The sequence below is a fragment of the Chinchilla lanigera genome, unplaced genomic scaffold (assembly GCF_000276665.1).
Source record: "Chinchilla lanigera isolate Chin_1 unplaced genomic scaffold, ChiLan1.0 scaffold00021, whole genome shotgun sequence".
Lineage (NCBI taxonomy): Eukaryota > Metazoa > Chordata > Mammalia > Rodentia > Chinchillidae > Chinchilla > Chinchilla lanigera.
Window position 1 is genome coordinate 17768346 of NW_004955422.1, and position 17845 is coordinate 17786190.

At 59.3% G+C, this 17845-nt stretch overlaps 2 protein-coding genes across 6 annotated transcripts; both read right to left on the reverse strand.

The window, feature by feature from the left end:
• Nucleotides 1–123: 123 nt before the first annotated feature.
• Nucleotides 124–10631, reverse strand: Tcirg1 (T-cell, immune regulator 1, ATPase, H+ transporting, lysosomal V0 subunit A3). 4 transcript variants are annotated; one of them, XM_005384287.2, is made up of 20 exons: nucleotides 10524–10631; nucleotides 8647–8767; nucleotides 8243–8321; nucleotides 7317–7537; nucleotides 7151–7239; nucleotides 6801–6927; nucleotides 6636–6718; nucleotides 6384–6477; nucleotides 6099–6311; nucleotides 5378–5522; nucleotides 2938–3077; nucleotides 2706–2863; nucleotides 2527–2617; nucleotides 1916–2034; nucleotides 1622–1835; nucleotides 1197–1319; nucleotides 955–1059; nucleotides 748–865; nucleotides 345–522; nucleotides 124–269 (listed from the first exon to the last, which is right to left on the reverse strand). In XM_005384287.2, exons 2-20 carry the CDS (start codon nucleotides 8761–8763, stop codon nucleotides 191–193), a joined length of 2493 nt encoding a protein of 830 aa, XP_005384344.1. In that variant the 5' UTR covers nucleotides 8764–8767; nucleotides 10524–10631; the 3' UTR covers nucleotides 124–190. The 4 variants fall into 4 exon arrangements, with proteins under 4 accessions (XP_005384344.1, XP_013369494.1, XP_013369493.1 ...); XM_013514040.1 differs by lacking the exon at nucleotides 10524–10631 and adding an exon at nucleotides 10349–10369; XM_013514039.1 differs by lacking the exon at nucleotides 10524–10631 and adding an exon at nucleotides 9251–9272.
• A 2397-nt stretch (nucleotides 10632–13028) lies between these two features.
• Ndufs8 (NADH dehydrogenase (ubiquinone) Fe-S protein 8, 23kDa (NADH-coenzyme Q reductase)) lies at nucleotides 13029–17050 on the reverse strand. 2 transcript variants are annotated; one of them, XM_005384289.2, is made up of 7 exons: nucleotides 16943–17050; nucleotides 15903–15960; nucleotides 15762–15812; nucleotides 15199–15288; nucleotides 14948–15120; nucleotides 13303–13431; nucleotides 13029–13220 (listed from the first exon to the last, which is right to left on the reverse strand). In XM_005384289.2, the coding sequence occupies exons 2-7, from the start codon at nucleotides 15958–15960 to the stop codon at nucleotides 13089–13091; spliced, it is 633 nt and encodes a 210-aa protein (XP_005384346.1). In that variant the 5' UTR covers nucleotides 16943–17050; the 3' UTR covers nucleotides 13029–13088. The 2 variants fall into 2 exon arrangements, with proteins under 2 accessions (XP_005384346.1, XP_013369495.1); XM_013514041.1 differs by lacking the exon at nucleotides 16943–17050 and adding an exon at nucleotides 16889–16912.
• Nucleotides 17051–17845: the final 795 nt, after the last annotated feature.

Consider the following 17845-nt stretch of genomic DNA (forward strand, 5'->3'; position numbering starts at 1 on the left):
CTCCACACCCCCACCCTACTTCAGCTAGAAAGTAGGGTCAAAGTAGGACCTAACAGAGCCCAGAACCCCGGGCCCTGCCTTCTGGCTTCAGCCCCACCCCTGGTATCTCGGAAAGGACAAGGATGCTGTTGCAGGCCTGCCTGCTCTTTATTGCTTTCCTGGCTTAAGGAGGTAAGGACGCGCTGGGGTGCTATTCATCCTTCGCAGCAAAGGTGAAGGGGCTCAGCTTGTAGCCAGTGCCTGAGTAGAACTTGTTCTGGAACTCCACCCTGCAGGTGAGAAGAGGAGGCTGGTGAGGGGCGCCCACTCAGCCCTTGCTCCCAGGCCGGCGGGGGAGTGCTCACCAGTGCAGCCGCAGTGCATGCAGGAAGGCCGAGAGCCCCTCCATCACCAGCAGGATAGCAACGGTCAGCACGGCGAAGGCGGCAAAGACAGAGACCAGCGCCACGGCCTGCATGCCCACCTTGAGGTTTGCACTCAGGGCCACGCGCATCACCATGGCCCACAGGACCTCCGACAGCTCTGTGGGAAGAGGGCCAAGGAAGGGGTCATGGGTGAGGAGGTGGCCGCCTGCCCCCTCCCCAGGGCTGATGCCCTCCCTGACTGTGAGGTCAGCAAAGTTCAGTTTCACAGAGGGGACACTGAGGCGTAGAGAGACACCCAGGCCCCCGAGCCAGCCACTGTGTGAGTGCTCTGGAACAGAACCCAGGCCACCCCACTGTCCGTGCCACTCTGCTGGCCACTCACGGGCATGGGCCAGGCTCAGGGCCCAGAGGCGCAGGTAGGAGGCCGTGTTGGAGATGCAGCCGAGGCAGAACTCGATGGTGTGGATGGCCTGGTGCATGAAGACCTCGGAGGGAACAAGCTGCCAGGCAGCCAGGCAGATGGCAGTGAGCAGCACGGAGGAGCCAGCTGGGCTGGCGGCCACCACAGCCCTCTCAGTGTCACACCCACCTCAGCTTCCTTTTCGTCCCCAGAGCACCCTGCCTTCTCCTCATCAGGACCCCAGCCACTCTCAGAGGCATCAGGGGAGTCCGTAAGTTTGGCCTTGTCCTCATCCTGGGGCAGAGGGTGGGAACGGGCAGTGTAAGTAGCCCCCAACCCCCAGCTCACAGCCGCCCAAGCCCGCAGGACTGAGGGTGAGGGACATCCACGGCAGCCTGCTTCCCACACAGCTGTCCCCTCTCAGGCTCTACCTGTCCCACCGCAGGCCTTCTCTGGAGGTGGCGCTGCCGGCGCAGCAGGTACAAAGGTGTGCCCAACAGCAGGACAGGCACCGAGGCCAAGGCCAGGACCACCAGTACGTACTGCACCACTTCCTGGGGGCAAGAGGGTGCATCAGGTCACAGTGCTCTCAGCAGGCGCTCAGGAGCTCAGGCCCTTCTCCGCCGGGTGCCTGTCACTAAGGGATATCGCTCCACACGGACTCCTGAAAGGGGCCTCGGGCCACCAGTAACCACTGTGCATCACCCACGCAGAACTTTATGCCACCGCCTCAGAGCCTGTCTGCAGGGCCTCAGGCCCACAGCCCCATTTCGTAGATGAAGACCCTATACCTCTGAGCAGCCCAGGGACGCGAGGTCCCCACGAGGTGGTGCGCACCACCTCCTGGCCAGCCCACCTGCATGTGGTAGAGCGGCCGGTTGGTGGGGCTGCTGGAGAAGAGGAACATGTTGATGAAGTGGATGAGGATGCTGGGGGCGGAGGCAGAGCTGGCGGCTGTGATGCACAGCCACTTGTAGACAACCAGGAAGACGAGGTAGCCAAAGAGGCCCAGCAGAAAGATGAGCTCGGGCAATGTCTCCAGCAGCAGCCGGTGGCCCTGGCCAAAGTGCCTAGGGGAGCAGGTGGGTCAGAGTGCTATCTCGGCCTGCCTGGCCACTCCCCCTGCCTCCCCCGGCAGCTCTGTCCTCACACATGGTTGAAGACACCCAGGATCACCCCGAAGGCCATGTGGATGACACCCAGGATGACAGACATCTTCATCTTGAAGGAATTGAGGAAGCTCAGGTGGTTGGTGGCCAGGCTCCAGACCTGGGGTGATGGGAGAGGGTGCCATGCTCAGGGGGTGGCGGGGAGCCCTGCAGTCCAAGCCCCTTATCAACCACAGCACCCTCTGTGACCACTGCTGAGGGGTAATGGAAGGGAGTGAGTGGCTGAGAGGTCAGAGTGGTCAGGCAGCCTGAGCTCAAGCCCGTTCTTCCCAGCCAGGTGACCTTGCTGTGTGGCCTGGGCTTCAGTTTTCTCATCTGGACAATGGACACCCATGGGGTCATTACGTGAACCAAACGTAAAACCACTCCTCACAGAGGGCTCAGCACAGGCTGAGCTGCTACAAGTGCAGGCTTCTCTGCCCCCTCAGGTGACAGGGACAGGCCCAGCAGGACGGGCTGTGTCCTGTGCATAATGCAGAGCGTGGCACACAGTAGGTGCTGGGGATGGCTCCTGAAGGAGGCACAGGCAGATGGGGTGCAGAAGTCTCCACCCCAGCCTACACCCCACGAGCACTGGAGTGGCAGCACTTACCGGGTCAATGCCGAAGGGGTAGGGTCCTAGGAAGACACCAGAGACATTGGGGTCCAGGGTGAGCAGTGGGTGCTGGGTCAGGTATGCATCACTGTGACAACAGTGGGCGGTGGTCAGGAAGCACAGGCCCAGGTGGTAGAGTAGGCTGGGGACCAGGGGCTGGGGGCTGTAGGCCTCACCTCCAGCCAGACTGGTTGGCCATGGCGGCCACGCTCCACCCAGAGGGGAAGATGGTGGTGGCTCGGCTGAAGCATTCGTTGTAGATGAAGCCGGTGTACACAGAGAACAGGCCCATGAGCAGAAGCAGATAGCGGCCCCCGAAGAAGGTCTGCCAGATCTGGAGGGGGTGGCGTGGTGAGAGGCGGCCCAGCCCTGCCGCCCCATCCCTCCCAGGTCCCAGGCAGCCCGCACCTCATTCTGTGCGGCCTTCACGGCCGGCCGGTTCTCTGCAAGCACCATGGCCAGGGCGAAGAGGAACATGAGGAGCCCGTGGCCCACGTCGCCGAACATCACCGCAAAGAGGAAGGGGAAGGTGATGATGGTGTAGGGTGCTGCGGGCAGAGGAGTGCGTGGTCAGCCAGAGCCTAGAGGGAAACCAGCATCTGCTCCCTTGGTCCATGGTGCCTCCAAGGACCCCAAGCTTCTGGACCCCAGGAACTGCCAAGAGGGCATTTTCAAGGCAGGGACACCACTTGCTGGCATTCCAGGGCTCTGCAGCCTTGGGCTTGCTACTCAACCTCTCAGCCTGTTTCCCCATCTGAAAATACAGTCAACAACAGTGCTGCTTCATAGGATTATTATAACTGAGTCTCCATGGGCAGGAGCAGGCCACTGGTTCTCAATGGCAAGTTAGCAGCTGAAACTTTTATTTTCTGGTACTAAGATTTGAACCCAGGGCCTTCACACTGAGCTACATCCCCAGCCTTTTTTTTAAATTTATTTTTTTAACCTTTGAGACAAGGTCTTACTAAATCACTAAGTTGCCCAGCTTGGAATCAAACTCCCCATCTCAGCCTCCCAGTGCTGGGCTTACAGGTGTGCAGCACCACACCCAGTTTATTTATCTTTGAAAGGGGTCTTGCTGTCTGCCCAGGTTGGTCTCAAACTCCTGCAAGCTATCCTCTTTCTCAGCCTCTTGAGTACCTGAGTCTACAGGTAAGTAGCACGTCTGACCACTAACATTAATTCTGCAAAGCATTAAGCAGAACTACAGAAAGGACAGAGAGCTCCAAGATGTTCTTGGTGGGCACACGGCCAATTCCAGAAGGCTGAGCTGGTCACTTAATCTCTGAGGTCTATTTCCCCAAAGTAAAATGGAACAATTCTTCATGGGGGGTAGACGGATTCCTGTTGAGAGCGGCTGGAGCTGGAAATTGGTCATATGTGTGAGGGCAGGACAGAGCCACAGTGCCTCAAGCAGTCAAACTACCCGTCTTGAGAAAAACATCCTGCCTGGACAACTTCAGTCGTTAGTCGCTAGGCAACACTGCCTCTCTTGATACTAACTTTGCAAGGGTATAAATTAATGCCCGTACTAGTGTTATTCGGTCCTCTAGCCCTCCAAAGAGGTTACTCTACCTGGTCCCAGCTTTTCTCTCATTTTTATTTTCCTCATACCCACCTCTGTTCCTCCCCATGGGGTACACTGAGAGACCAATGAGCTCCCTACAGATTCCAGTACACATGCCCTACATGGGCTAAGCTGTGCCCCAAAAAAGGTACATTTGTGTCCTGACCTCCAGCCCCTCAGAATGTGACCTTACCATGAGCCAGTATCCTTACAGGGGTCAGGGGTGAAAATGAGGCCACTGGATGGGCTCTACCCCAATATACCTGATATCCCTACAGAACAGGGGAAGTTTGGACACCGTCACAGACATATGAAGGGAGAATAGTGCCACCTACAAGCTCAGGAGAGAGGCCAAGACCAAGTCAGCCCTCAGGAGGAACTGACCCGGTCAACAACTTGACCTTGGATTTCTGAGCTCCAGAACTGTGAGCTGCGTCTGGGATCAGCCACTGTGGTGCTCCAAGCCACGGCTCTGAGAGCCTGCAGCAGCAGACCGTCCACTGTGGGGACCTGGACAACGCCACTGGTCCTAACTAACTGGCATCTGTCAATGAGGAGAAACTCGGGACAGGTGACACCAGGTGGCCCCTGGCCTGGGGCCCCACAGCCTCAGACTCCGTCCTCATATCCTGCCTACTACCTCAGGAACCTGGGCATCCTGACTTGCGCAGTGGGTGGGACCAAGGCCCCTCCCCAGAGAACAGTGGCCAGAGGGAACAGCAAGCTGTCAGAGTGACTTTGAACTCTTGATCCTCCTGCCTCAGCCTCCCAAGGTACTGGGACTACAACTGCATGCCATCCTCCTTGCCCTTCCTGGTTCTCCCCACAGCCCACCCCTGACTGATTTCTCCTGAAGACATCTCCATTAATAGCCCACTGGAACACCCATGTTAGAGCGAACCTAAAACAGAATGAACTCAGTCTCAAACATGGTGTCTCTCATGATCCAACCTCTCTAACATGTCTTCGAGTCTGTACTATCATTTCCACCTGACAGATGAGGAAACAGGCTCAGAGCAACTAAGAAACTCATCAAAGCAAGCTAGCTGGACTCAGAGCTGAGCTCTTGCTTGCCGAGGCCCGCACAAGGCACAAACCCAAGCTGGCTCTCCTGTGAATCCAGCAAGGGGAACTCGCTGGGGACAAACACAAAGGCCCTGAGAGATGGGGAGGGGACTGCACTTCTCAAAGGTGTGGGCTGGCCCAGACTGGAGACCATTCCACTCCGGCCCAGGCCCAGGCCCCCAGGTTGGGCACAGGGGTGCAGGTGCAAGCTCTCACCAGGGTTGACCTCCTGGTAGCGGCCCACACCGTAGGCGTCCACAATGCCCTGGAAGCTGGCAGTGAAGCGATTGGTGCGGATGAGAGTCGGGGGCATGTCCTGGCAGGGGATGCGGTGAGCCACGGCACTCACTCCCGCCTCACTCTGGAGCCCGGGCAGAGACAGAGACCAAGGCTGGGGGCCTTCAGGAGCCCTGGGACCCCAAGCCAGGCCCAGCTGAGATGCAGAGCGGTGCAGGGCTCACTTGGTGAGCACCGGGTGGGCATGGGAGTGAGCCAGGCTGCCCCCTTCTCTCTGAGAAGCAGGATGATCAGCCTTACCCTGCCAGGTCAGGAGACTCAAGGGCGCCAAAGGCATCACCTAGACTAGAAGCTGCTTGAGAAACAGAAGGGTGTGCTCCTCCTCCGGCAGCCCAAGACCTGCACCCACCAGCAGGGTGCACCACAGAGCCCCCGCGTCAGGGTCTCCGTACCACATCTGGAGTCTGGAGGTGAAGGAGCTTCCTGACTATAACTGCAAAGGCTTTGGGAAGGCAGAGGAGGGTGGGCTGAGGGCCCAGGGCCATCTGGGCCTTAGAAGAGGTGGCTGGGAGAAAGGGGGCCTTGGCCCCATCCAGGGCAAAGGCAAGATGCTGGGGACATGAGGTGTGATGCAGCCAGGAGGCACCTGCCTGGTAGGAGGGCGGGCAGGCGGGAAGGGATGAGGCCTGGCCATGCTCACCGAGCTGTCCTGCAGCACCTGCTGCAGAGTGGGCAGGTCGAGCACGGCACACCAGGCCTCGGCAATGAGGCACTTGTGTGTGGAGCTCACACTGCACTGGTTGAGGGCCAGGTACACAGCCTTCATCTTCCGGATCTGCATCTGTCCTGCGGGCAGCAGCTGCTGCACCCGGCCCAGCACCTGGCTCAGGAACCGTTCCGTCTCCCCTAGGACCTGCGGGCAGGCGTGAGTGGTGAGAAGGGGCCAGGCAGGCAGGGGAGGGGGTGGGGCGGGGTGGGAGCCCACCTCCTGCAGCTCCTGGCTCTGCTGCTGCAGCTGTTGCAGGGCCCCCCGCCGGGCCTCTGCCTGCTCCAGGTATGGGAAGACGTGGCAGTGGAAGCTGGCGGGGACAAGAGCGCATGTGAGGGTCATTTTGAGGGGGCTCCCCAGGAGGAGCTGGGACAGGACAGGCTGCCAGTGACAGGCAACAGCGTGGGGCACAGGAGGCCAGCAAGCGCCCAAAGCCAGGCAGGCCTGCTGGTGTGCATGGTGGCTCACCATGCTGTGATCTTGCGGATCTTCTGTCCAATCTGCTCGCCCCAGTAGGAGATGAGGAAGGTCATCCACCTCGTAGGCTCACCCTGCCAGAGCCAGGCTCAGTTTACCCTGGGGCCCTGGCTCGGCCCAGGATGCCCCCGCCTACCCTGGCCCCCAATGGCTCACTGTCACGGGGTCCTCCAGCTGCTGTTCCATCTCCTGGAAGCTGGCAATGAGGAAGCCACGACAGGCCCTCCAGAGCAGGCGCTCCAGGGCGGCGGCCTTGTGGGGCTCCACAGCACCTGCCACAAAGCTGCAGGCCGGGGCTGGAGAGGAGCTCAGACCCCCAGCCCATGCCTCCCTGAGCCGTCAACCTGGTCACCCCTCATCAGGAACAAGGCCAGAGACAGACCAGCCCTAGGAGCAAGGCCTCAGGAAGCAGGCAGAGAGTGAGCTGTGGGTGAGGGAATAGCGCTGGGCAAGGAGCAGCCCCATCCACCAGGCAGGGCAGGAAGGAACGAGAGGACCACACTCACTTGACCTTCAGGTCCTGGTGTGGCCCCCCAGGGGGCGGCAGCAGGGGACTTCTCTCTGAGGAGGGACCATCCGTGTGGGCAGCTGCCAGCTGGGAGCCGAGAGACAGACACTATGAGCCCTGCATGGGGGTGGTGGGGGCTGGCAACCCCCTAGGTGTACGCATACCGGGGGGCCGTGGCTCTGGCCCAGCACGGCCTCATGGAGCTGCAGCTGGTGTAGCTGGGCCCGCAGCTCCTGCTGGTTGCCCCGAACGTCACGCAGCTCCTGGGCCAAGCGATCTGTCTCCTCCTGGATGCGTAGCAGTTCACGAGGTGGGGGCGCGGGCAGCCTCCCCTCAGGCAGGGGCAGGGCCAGGCCAGCCCGCCGCACCTCCTCCTGCAGGAAGGCTGGGTGCACAGGGTGGAGTCAGGGGGCTGTGAGGGCCGCTTCAGCTAATGTCCACTGTTAAGCAAGGGCTGGCTCATGCCTAGAGGACCCTAAAAGCTACCCCCAACTCCACCACACCTGCTAGTGAATTCATGGAGTCAGGGATCCCCAGGAAATCCCAGGCTCAGTTCTATCCTGGAAGTCTTCCTTGAAGCTCAAGTCCAGGCTGCTCTGCCCCCCATCCCTGAGCCTCTGCCAGCCCAGGCCCTGAGACCCTCTGAGGTCTCCCAAGAGGCCGGCCCTGGCATCCCCAAACCTGCGATGAGGGCTGAACTGCCGGGCCTGTTAGTGCCGTAAGTCAGACTCACAAACCACAAGGCAAATCCTGCCCTCTCGTCCTATTCTGGCTGTCTGGGAGGCTCCTCTCTGCTGGGAGAGGTGGTCAGGGTAGGGCCCAGGGCTGGGTCTCTCCTGCCTGGATCCACGAAGGAGCTGCTCCTTGGAGGATGCGACTCTAGACCATGGGGGCCACCCATCCCGGTCCATCACAGAGCAGAGAGTTGTCCCTGCCTCTGTTCTGCTCGTGGCTTCCAGTGTGCAGAGGATGAAGTTCTGGGCCCTGCCTGAACCTCCCTTCTCTGCCTTCCACCTGGGTCACCTGGTCTCTGCCTTTCAGAGCAAGCTTGGATGAGGGCTCCTCCAGGAAGCCTGCTGGGTCAACTCACTGAAAGTCTTCTCCAGCTCCTCACAGCGCCGGACATCCACCACAAAGCGTCTCTGGAAGGCGCTCACCGATGCATTGAGCTGTGGTCGCCACATGGAGGAGTTAGTGTCCCAAGGAGGTTCCCACGCTGGGGCCTAGGCCTGGGTTATCCTTGGGCCTTAGATGCCTCCTCCAAAAAGGTGCTGAGGACTCTGTGCGCCTTTAGATGCCACACACCCACAGAGGGTAAGAGCAGAAGCCAAGGAGGCCTCCTAAGAGCAGAGCACCTATGACAGGGCCGCTGGGACACATGTGGAGCCACCAGCTGTCATGGGGGAGGTGGGTCCCCACCAAGCCCGGATCATTGTCACCCCTCAGCAGCGATGCCAAGGATGAAGCCCTCCCAGCTGTCCCAACCAGACTCACATCTCTGAACTCCACGAGGCCCAGCTCGCCCAGCTGGCTCACGCAGGTGTAGGCGGCTGCTGTGGGCAGGAAGAGCTGCACCAGGGCTACTTCCTCGCCACGGAACATGGAGCCCATGGTCCTGCAGGGTGGGTGAGGGGTGTCAGGGGCAAGCCACAGACAGGTCCAAGCCAGCAAGTAAAACGCACACCTCTGCGCACAATCCCAGAAGGTGCTGCTACCAACCCCACTAGACAGGTGGGGAGACTGAGGCCCAGGAAGAGGGTGATGGGATGCTGAGATCCATAGGAAGGAAGCAGTGTGACTGGGCGTGGGGCTGGCCCGGCTGGCCCTGCAGCCCTCCACCTGCAACCCAGCATCAAGGTCTCTCTCTCAGCTACCCTCTTGTTGCTCTGACCCCTGTCCAGAGACACTGGCTCTGCTCACACCCCTGCTGCTGCTGTCCCTCCTCTGGGTTCTGGCCTCCCCAGACCCTGCTTATTTATCTCTGGTCCCTCAGGCACCAGCTACCTCCAGTCTTGCCTTGAGTACAGGAGCTAGCAGGCAATGACAACTGACACCTGGCTAGGCTGAGGCTTGCCCTCGGGCAGCTAGAGCCTCCTACCTCCCTGTGGGAAGGAAGATGGGGGGGCACCTCCTCTGTGCCCCCAGCACCACTGGGCTGCAGCTGGTGCCCCTGGTGGCAGTTGGAAAGGGGGCTGGGGACAGCCTCCCAGGTGTGGAAACCAATGAAAGTGAAACTGAAGCAGGCGGGAAGGGACTTGCTCAAATGCAAGGGGGGGGGAGTGGCCTCCACTGGGTGCCCCAGCTTGGAAGCCAGGCTGCCCTACAGGTCCCCTGCTTGCTCTGTGACCACTGCTCTTCAGTCCCAGGACCCCTCATGAGACTAAGTTGTCTGAACTCCCAAATCAAGATAGAGAGGCTGGAGGAGGGAACCTCACACCAGTGAGCCCCGCCTGCTGCTGTCTGAGCCAGTCCAGCTGGTCACTTCCTCCCCTAGGCCTGGTTTACTTAACTCTGATTAGGAAACTGCAGCCCCATCGGGCAGACCCAGACTGCAAAAGAGTAGGCCCTGGGCAGGGACGCAGGGCAAAAGGGACCGGTGCCATGGCCCAAGGGATTGGCTCTGGCCTCGGAGCAGAGGGCCGGGGATCAGGGCTTGGGCATCCACCCAGGCTGGCACTGGCTGTGTGACATGGGACAAGCCCCCTGCCCCTGCTGAGCCTCCACTTCCTCTTCGAGTGAGTGAGTCCCCTGCATTTGTCCTGCCACACCACCTCACACCAGCCTCTGGAAACAGCGTGGGAACCTGGTCCTATGGGTCGGCCAACTGAGGCTGGAAGAGGGGCAGTTTAAGGTGGCACAGCCAGTAGGGGGGCCAGCAGCGGGGTAAGCCAGGCATGAGCCAAGCGCAGAGCTGCAGTGGGGGCAGCCCTAGCACACAGGTCCCCAGCCAGGCTGCACTTCTCACCCTGTGCCCCTTCCTCCAGACCCACCAAGCCTCTCCTCCGTGCCCCACTTCCTCTTCAAAGTGGGCTTTGGAACCACCCTGCTCCTTTCTAGCCTGGCCACTTCCTATTTGGGCCTCAGTGTCCTTATCTGTAGAATGGGCCCCTCCCTCCCGGCAAGATGCAGCAAGGCAAGCTGTGAGCGAAGGGCCGGAAGAGCTGGACTCAGAAGTTGTCAGGGGTTAAAATCCCACCCTCCTTTCCTTCCTGGTCGCCTCTGTCACCCCCAGCACAGCGGACACCGGCGGGGTAACCATCTAAGTTGCTTCCTCTGCCCCAGCTGGGTGGGGCGCCTGGACCCCCTTCCCGGAGCAGGGGAAGTGGGTGGCAGGCAGAGCAGGGGCTTCGCGGACCGCGCCGGACACTCACTCTGGTGGGCCAAGCCTCTCCGTTCTCAAATCTCAACCGGATCAGGTAGACACTGCACCCTTGCCTCGGGCCGCGCCGCTCACTCCAGGCGGGGTGGGCGGGGACAGAGCCGGAAACGCCCCGCCCAAGCCCCGCCCCCAGCCCTGACCCAGGCGGGGCCGGAATCCTGCGAGCCTGGGAGAGCTGGGCCGCCTTTACAGGTGGTTTCTTTCCCCTCGCCGGGTTTACTTAACTTTGAATAGGAAATCGGCGACGTGGCCAGCAGACGGAGCCGAGAAATGGACCAGCGGCGGCCAGGAGACAGGGGAGGTGCCCAGCGCTGCCCGGCTGCAGCCTAGGAGATGGGACCCCTTCTCCCCGCACCTGGAGGGCTCGCTGGCCCTGTGGCAGGGGACCCCAACACACTCGGGCTGCTGGCCCGGGGATCCAGACCCGTCCCTCTCAGGCGCGGTCCTCCGCCTCTGGGACTTGCCCGTTTCTCCGCGGGCTCACACCGTCCTGCTCTGACCACCTAGGACAGGAGCTGAGCTCCAAGCCCAGTGCTCTGTGTCCTTGTGGGGTGAGGAGGGGGCTGCTTCTTTCTGTGCCTTTTTCTTCGACGGCAGCAGGACAATGAGGGCCAAGCCATGCCGTGTTCTGCTCAGTCCTATGAACCCAGCAGGCACGGGGAAATTCTCCCCGAGCACAGTGGGTTAGCTGTTCAGCTGCCTGCACCGGGGGTGTCCAGGTGACCTTGATTCTAATCAGCTTCATAAGGCTCACCGGGTCTCAGTGCCTTGAAACCGAGACAAGACCTCATGACTGTCCACCTGCCCACACTTTGTACAGGCTGGACTGTACCCACTGGGACCAGAGGAAGGTAGGGCCCCTCAGACCTGGTGATCCGTGAGCCACATACAGGAAGCAAGGGCCTGAGGAGGGGTGCAAATGGAGCCCCAGAGTGAAGCCTAGAAACTGAGTCACAGCCAAGGTCAGCATCCCCACGAAACCCAGGGGCTTGTGTTTGGGGCCTGTGGGTCTGCTCTAGCCAGCAGTAGGAAGAGCCCCAGGACAATTCAGAGTGCAGGAGCAATTGGAGCCCTACCATGTCACAAAAGGTCATGGGTGGTGGTGCACACCTGTAATCCCAGCTCTCTTTGGCTATCTTGAGCTGGAGGCAGGAGGATCACCAAAAGTTCCAGGCCAGCCTGGGATACATAGTGAGTTCAAGACCAGCCTGAGTTACATAGTGACGGCCTGTCTCAAAAAGACCAAAAACACTGGTCTTGTCTACACTCATAATGCAGAAATGGTGTACCGGCAAGAGCCAGATTACCAGCTGGGTACAGTCTGTGCCATGTTTAATGCAAACGTCCCGTCTGTCTAGGGACAATAAGGCACTATGCCAAGGATCTAAGTTTTGTCTGGGAAAAGGTAAACTGGAGACGTCTGGGATTTCTAAGCCCACCTCTTTGGAAAGAATTCCTGTCTGCAACAGCCACTGGGACTAGCACTGGGCAGGACAGACATTTGTGGGCTGTTTTTCCCTTCAGCTGCCGCAGTTACATCTCACCCCCAGGGTGAGGCTGTGTGGTCCCCAGGGACAGGCTGCGTTTCTCTGCTGCAGGCCTTTGCCCACCTTGGATGTCTGATCTGTAGTTCTGCCTGAGTCGAGAGGGCACTTGGGGCATCTCTCACTGGTCCGCAGAACACCCTCCCGCTTCTTTTCCCAATGCATCTTGGAGAATGTTCTGTAGATAGCATTTTCGGAAAGGATGGGGAGGGGACCTGAGTTATCCTAGACCTGAATTAGGCATTATGTGCAATGTGACCTGAGGACGTCACTTCGCCTAAGCCTGTTTTCTCAAGCTCAGAATGATAGGACAGCCAGTAGGCTCGAGGCGCTGTCAGTGGCCATTTCATCAGTGCACAGAGCTAGCGGGAACCACAGTGCTGTGCTGGGACTGCAAATTGGGAAGTCCCAACACTGAGCTGTAGCCTGGTGCGGGGAATCTGAGAGGAAGGGGATGTGGCTGGAGGCAAGGCCAGCTCAGGGGCAGGAGGCTTTGTGTCATCCCCTCGTGACTGTCACCCAAGGAGCCTTCCTCCTCAGCCCAAGGATGCCTTGGGCTTTCTGAGCTTCCTGATATACTTCAGCCTGAGGTGCTGGGAAGCACCAACTTGTAATGGTCTTAGTTCTGGGGCCTCAAAAGAAAGCAGGCCCAGGCCCTACCCCTCACACTCTATAGAGACTGGGAGCAGCAGGCCTCAGGCGGCCTCCAGCATCACTATACCTTGGGGAAGACGCGACATGTCAGGGTTGCTGTGGGCAACCACAAGCAGGGCCTGAAGGGCCCATGGAGTCACACAAGAGGGCTGGACCAGCAGAGGATCCCTGGACAGCTGGAACCCACTGAGAGAACAGGCCTGGTGGACCACGCCCTGGTCTAGCTGGAAGAATCCACAGGCCTCAGGGAGGTAGAAAGGGGCACCCTAGACTCCTGGAAGTAAGACAGGACATGACAGTGAGGGTCAGAGCTTTTATTGGGCAGCAGGGGCTGCGGGCACCGAGCAGAGGTGGGCACATCACCGGTAGAGGTAGTCAGCCTGGATGTTGGCGGCAATCTCAGCCTCCCACTTGTCCCCGTTGTTCAGCAGCTTCTCCTTGTTGTACAGCAGCTCCTCGTGCGTCTCAGTGGAGAACTCAAAGTTGGGGCCCTGCAGGTTGGAGTACAGGTGCAGCCTGGTCAGGTTCCTCCCAGGAGCCCCTGCCCCTGCTCCCCCACCCCCACTCACTCACCTCCACGATGGCATCCACAGGGCAGGCCTCCTGGCAGAAGCCACAGTAGATGCACTTGGTCATGTCAATGTCATAGCGGGTGGTCCGGCGGCTGCCATCAGCCCTGGGCTCGGCCTCAATGGTGATGGCCTGGGTGAAGGAGTGGCCACCAGTCACTGCCACACTGCCAGCTATGTCCTGGCTCCGAATCAACCCCTCAAAGTTCATCGCTACCCCTGGTGTCTGCATGGATGCTCCATCTCTTCAGACACCATCCAGAACCTCAGGGGGCCACCCTCACACCTGCCATCTCACCCTCTGTCGCTTGCTGCAGCTGACACTCTTTTTGCTCCCATGTTAACTGTCCAACCTCTTGCCCTAGAATACCATTCCCACAGAAGACTGTTATCTGCTTTATTCACCGCACACCGATAGTCCTGGGAGTAGGGGATCCCTCATCTGTAGTAAGTGGCCAGTGACTGTCTAAGCTTAACAAGACTCTAACTCAGGTCTAGTTATACCCATTTGGTGGATGACAAAACTGAGGCTCAGCGAGGCTGAAGGCCTCCTGATGTTACACAGCCAGTGTGGCAGAGCCTAGACTTGAAGATAGCCTTAACTTTCAGTTCCCAAGGTCAGCCTTGTGACAGCTGGGGGAAAGAAGAGCTGGCCTGCCACCTCCCATAGCTTGGAGGACCTTCCAGGACATTTAACTCTCACTCCCTTCAGGAGTGTCACACTCACTACTCACTGTGGGACCTCTGCCTGGCAGCCTCATCTTTTTGTATCAGCAGAAATGGACACATGATCTCTACCTGCTGGCGTTGTTATCAAAATTAAATGTGATAAGGAATAAGCTTGGCACAGAGCCTAGCCTGCCCCTCACCACCTGGAAACCACAACCCATGACTACCACCACCACTGCCGTCGGGGGCGCTCCTATGTGCTCCGGGACACTGGCTGGAGGAGAAATGTCAAGGGCACAGCCTGTGCCCTGGAGGACCTGGGCGAGACCAGTAGATGAGCCAGGACTGCCCTGAGCCATGGAAACAGGAATGGGGCTGCTATGCAGACCGTGAGTAAGGACTGTGTTTGCCAGAGCTCCTGCCGGGCACGCCAGCGCCTGGACAAGGGCCACAACTGCATCTGTTCCTGCACCAGGGGCCTGACTCCAGGTGGTCTGGGCAAGATCCACCAATACAGCCAGTCACTGCCACATGCCAGCTGTCCTGGCAGGGTTCCGAGGACCAGCCATCAGAGATGGGACGGGGGCAGGGTTACCCTCACTGGTGGATGAGTCCTCAGCTCCAGCCTGGCATGGGCTCCTGAAACTGCTGCCATATCCAGGGAAAAGGACGCCTGGGTGCCACCCCATGGCTCATGGATCCAAGCTTCATACCCTTGGCCGATCCTCGCGACAGGCCCCACAGGCCCCACCTGGCCTGCTCAGGCAGACGCTGGCCTCTGCTGACTCAATGACTCACAATACTTGGACAAAAGGCCTCACTGGTTCCACTCACGGGGTCAGGGGAGGGGGTTCAAGGCAGGAAAGGGAATTTCCTGGGGCAAGTCTTCAAACAGAGGGGTCAAGTTGTGGCTTGGGGCTTCCTGGGCTCCCTTGCACAAGACCAGGGGCAGCGTGGAAGCCAGGTGGGCTGGGGCTCACCTGGGCAGGACAGACAGCCTCGCAAAGCTTGCAGGCGATGCAGCGCTCCTCCCCAGACGGGTAACGGCGCAGAGCATGCTCCCCTCGGAAGCGTGGGCTTAGCGGGCCCTTCTCAAACGGGTAGTTGATGGTAGCTGGCTCCCGGAACAGGTAGCTCAGCGTCATGCCCAGGCCTGTGAGCAGCACAGTCATGGTGGGTGGTCCGCTCTCTGAGCCCCACTCCAAGCCTGCCTACCTCCACCAGGACCCACCTCGGAAGAGCTCAGTCCAAAACAGGGTCCGAGCTGCGCGGTCAGTCACTGACCTCATGTCCATCTCTGGTTCCTGCATATTCACGTACTCTGCAGGGAGGCCGTGGGAGAAAGTTAAGGAATCCAGCTCAGCAGATGAGACCTAGCCCTCACACCTAGGTGCAGTCGCTGGGTTCACTCCCCCAGCACCAGCCAGAGCCCCAGAAGGTGATCTCCGGCCCTAAGCAGGCCTGCTTGCTTCTCCTTGTCCCAGGTGGCTCCCTAAGCTGAGGACCCACAAACCAGGGTTGAGTCAAAGAATAAGGGGTTCTGATAAAGAGGCACAGGTTCCCTCCCCATCACGCTCAGAGTTGTGCTGAGACCGCACCTCCTCACCTCCTGCAAGGAGGCTTCTGCCCCATGAATCACATTCAGTCTCCATCATCACCCTCATTTTGAGAGTAGAAATTGAGGCTCAGAGGGGGGAACCTCGCAAAGTCAGAATTGGGACCCAAGTCTCTTCCCTGGCCTCCAGCAAGACCACAATCAGGAACACCTAGGCTGGAGGCCACCCAGGTACTCACTATAGGTCGCTACCATGGCACTGCTGTGGAAGCTCCGGCCACTAGCATGTCCTGCAAAGAGAAGGATGACGTTTCTGCAGGTGGGATCTCACACCAGGAGACTGCAATCCCCCACCCCAGGATAGGCCCCCTTCGTCCTACCTGTGCGCACAGCCTGGGCCAGGGCCCGCAGCAGTGTGGGCGTGGTCAGGCATTGCATCTGGGGAATAAAAGAGGAAAGCGAGCGGTCAAGGACTGACCACCTCAGGAACTCTGGCACTGGGGGGAGCTGAGATTCACCCACAGCCTTCTGTGTCATCTCCTGCACGACTCACACCTTGTTTCTGGGCCTTCCAGTTCCCAGGTATAGCACTCCCCAGCCCTCCAAATCTGCCCAGCTCAGCTGGCCTAAGATTCTGGCAGTTGCTGTGGGCCTTAAGTTCCTTCTCTCTCACTTCCTAAAGAGCTTATTAAGCCTAGTCCTTCTTTCCAGAGCTCCTGCTTCTCATCTCTCCCCTGTCCCGCTCATCCACTACATTCTCACCTAAAAAAACACAACAAACCACCACTGGTGTACACCGAGAGCTCGTTAGTGTCTGAGGGTAGGTCACACACACTGTCATCTTGTCCTGTTAAGTAACTGGCCAAAGTCACACAATGGGATTGGGCCCAGGTGGAAACCTTAAAGATTTAAATAATGCTTAGAATCAAATTCCTCGCCTCACTGCAAGGATCTCCTAGAACTGTCTGGCAGCCTGTTGAGTGACCTTGGGCAGGTGAGGTTAAGCTTCTCATTAGCAAGATGGGGGGGTTGTCATGAGACTTGGAGGATTCCTACAACCCAAGGGCAAGGGCCTAGCCCCGGTCCCGGCACTTCACTAGAGCCCGAATGGGACTCTCCAGTGACCTTTAGTGGGCCCTACTCTTGACCACTAACTCAAGACCCCGGCACGCACTCGCCACCACCACCTTCTCCGCCCTCCCCCTTGACCTCTGACCCCATGGACGCAAGAGGCGTCGGGCCGGGCTGCGCATGCGTCCGGAGGGGGAGCCCGCTACACGCTGAAGGACGCAGAGGCAGCGGGTCCGAAACCCGCCAAGAGGGAGCCTGACCACAGAGTCTGCGGGATTAACAAGGACACACTTGCCCTTGACTCCGCGCTGCACAGGTCTGCCCTTCACGACCGAGCCTTAACACCCACCTTGAGGAGCGGTAGCTCCCTCTCTAGCCGAGCGTGCTGGACAGCCGAGAGGCGGAGCCTAACTCTGCGACACTACTATTGGGTCGGCTGGCTTCGCCATTTCCGGGGCGATCCTTCATGGTGTGGCCTGATTGGCTGGTGTTCCCATCTGAAGAAGGCGGAATCTAGCTATGTGTTTCCTCTGATTGGTCGAGAGAGAACAAGCGCTTGAAGCTTTGGAGGGCGCCGCCATATTAGTTTAGAGAGGCCAATTCGCGTGGACCTCCGAGCCGCTGGAGGCGGGACTTCCGGGGCGCTGTTTAGGAAATGGCTCAGGAGTGTAGCGGGTTGGGTGACTGGTTGGGCTCTGTGGGGTCAGCATCAGGACCGCTAAGAGAATCAGGCTATAGCGTCTCTCCGCGCAAACACAGCCCATGTGACTTCACCAAGCCCCGTGTGGGAGAATCATTGTTATCACTTTACGGATGAATTCAGGCAGGGACGTGTCCAGCCGGCCAGTCGTGCGGTGCGACCCGCTGGTGTGCGCCTAGATCCGTAAGGCTCGAGAACCCCAGCTGTCCACCCACCTATTTCCTCGCGTGTTTGTGGTAGAGGAACCTGTGAGGGCTGCGGGCTCGGAGACCCCCCGAGTCAGTCTGCGTGTGTCTAGGGAGGCGGTCAGGAAAGACTTCCTGGAGGAGGCAGTATCTTAGGTGACGGTGACTAGGACTTGAGCAGGCCAGGAAGGATAAAGAGGGCATGTGCCGCGTGCGTAGAGGTCCTCCGGACAAGAACAGGCTGAGTGCGGGGCTGATGCGTGGCCCTAGAGAGAAAGCCTCCTAAGGACTGTTGTGGCTGGGTCACAGGGAGCCTCCTAGGGATCTCAGGCAGAGGACTAGGATGGTTCCGCTTTTTGGGGGAAGA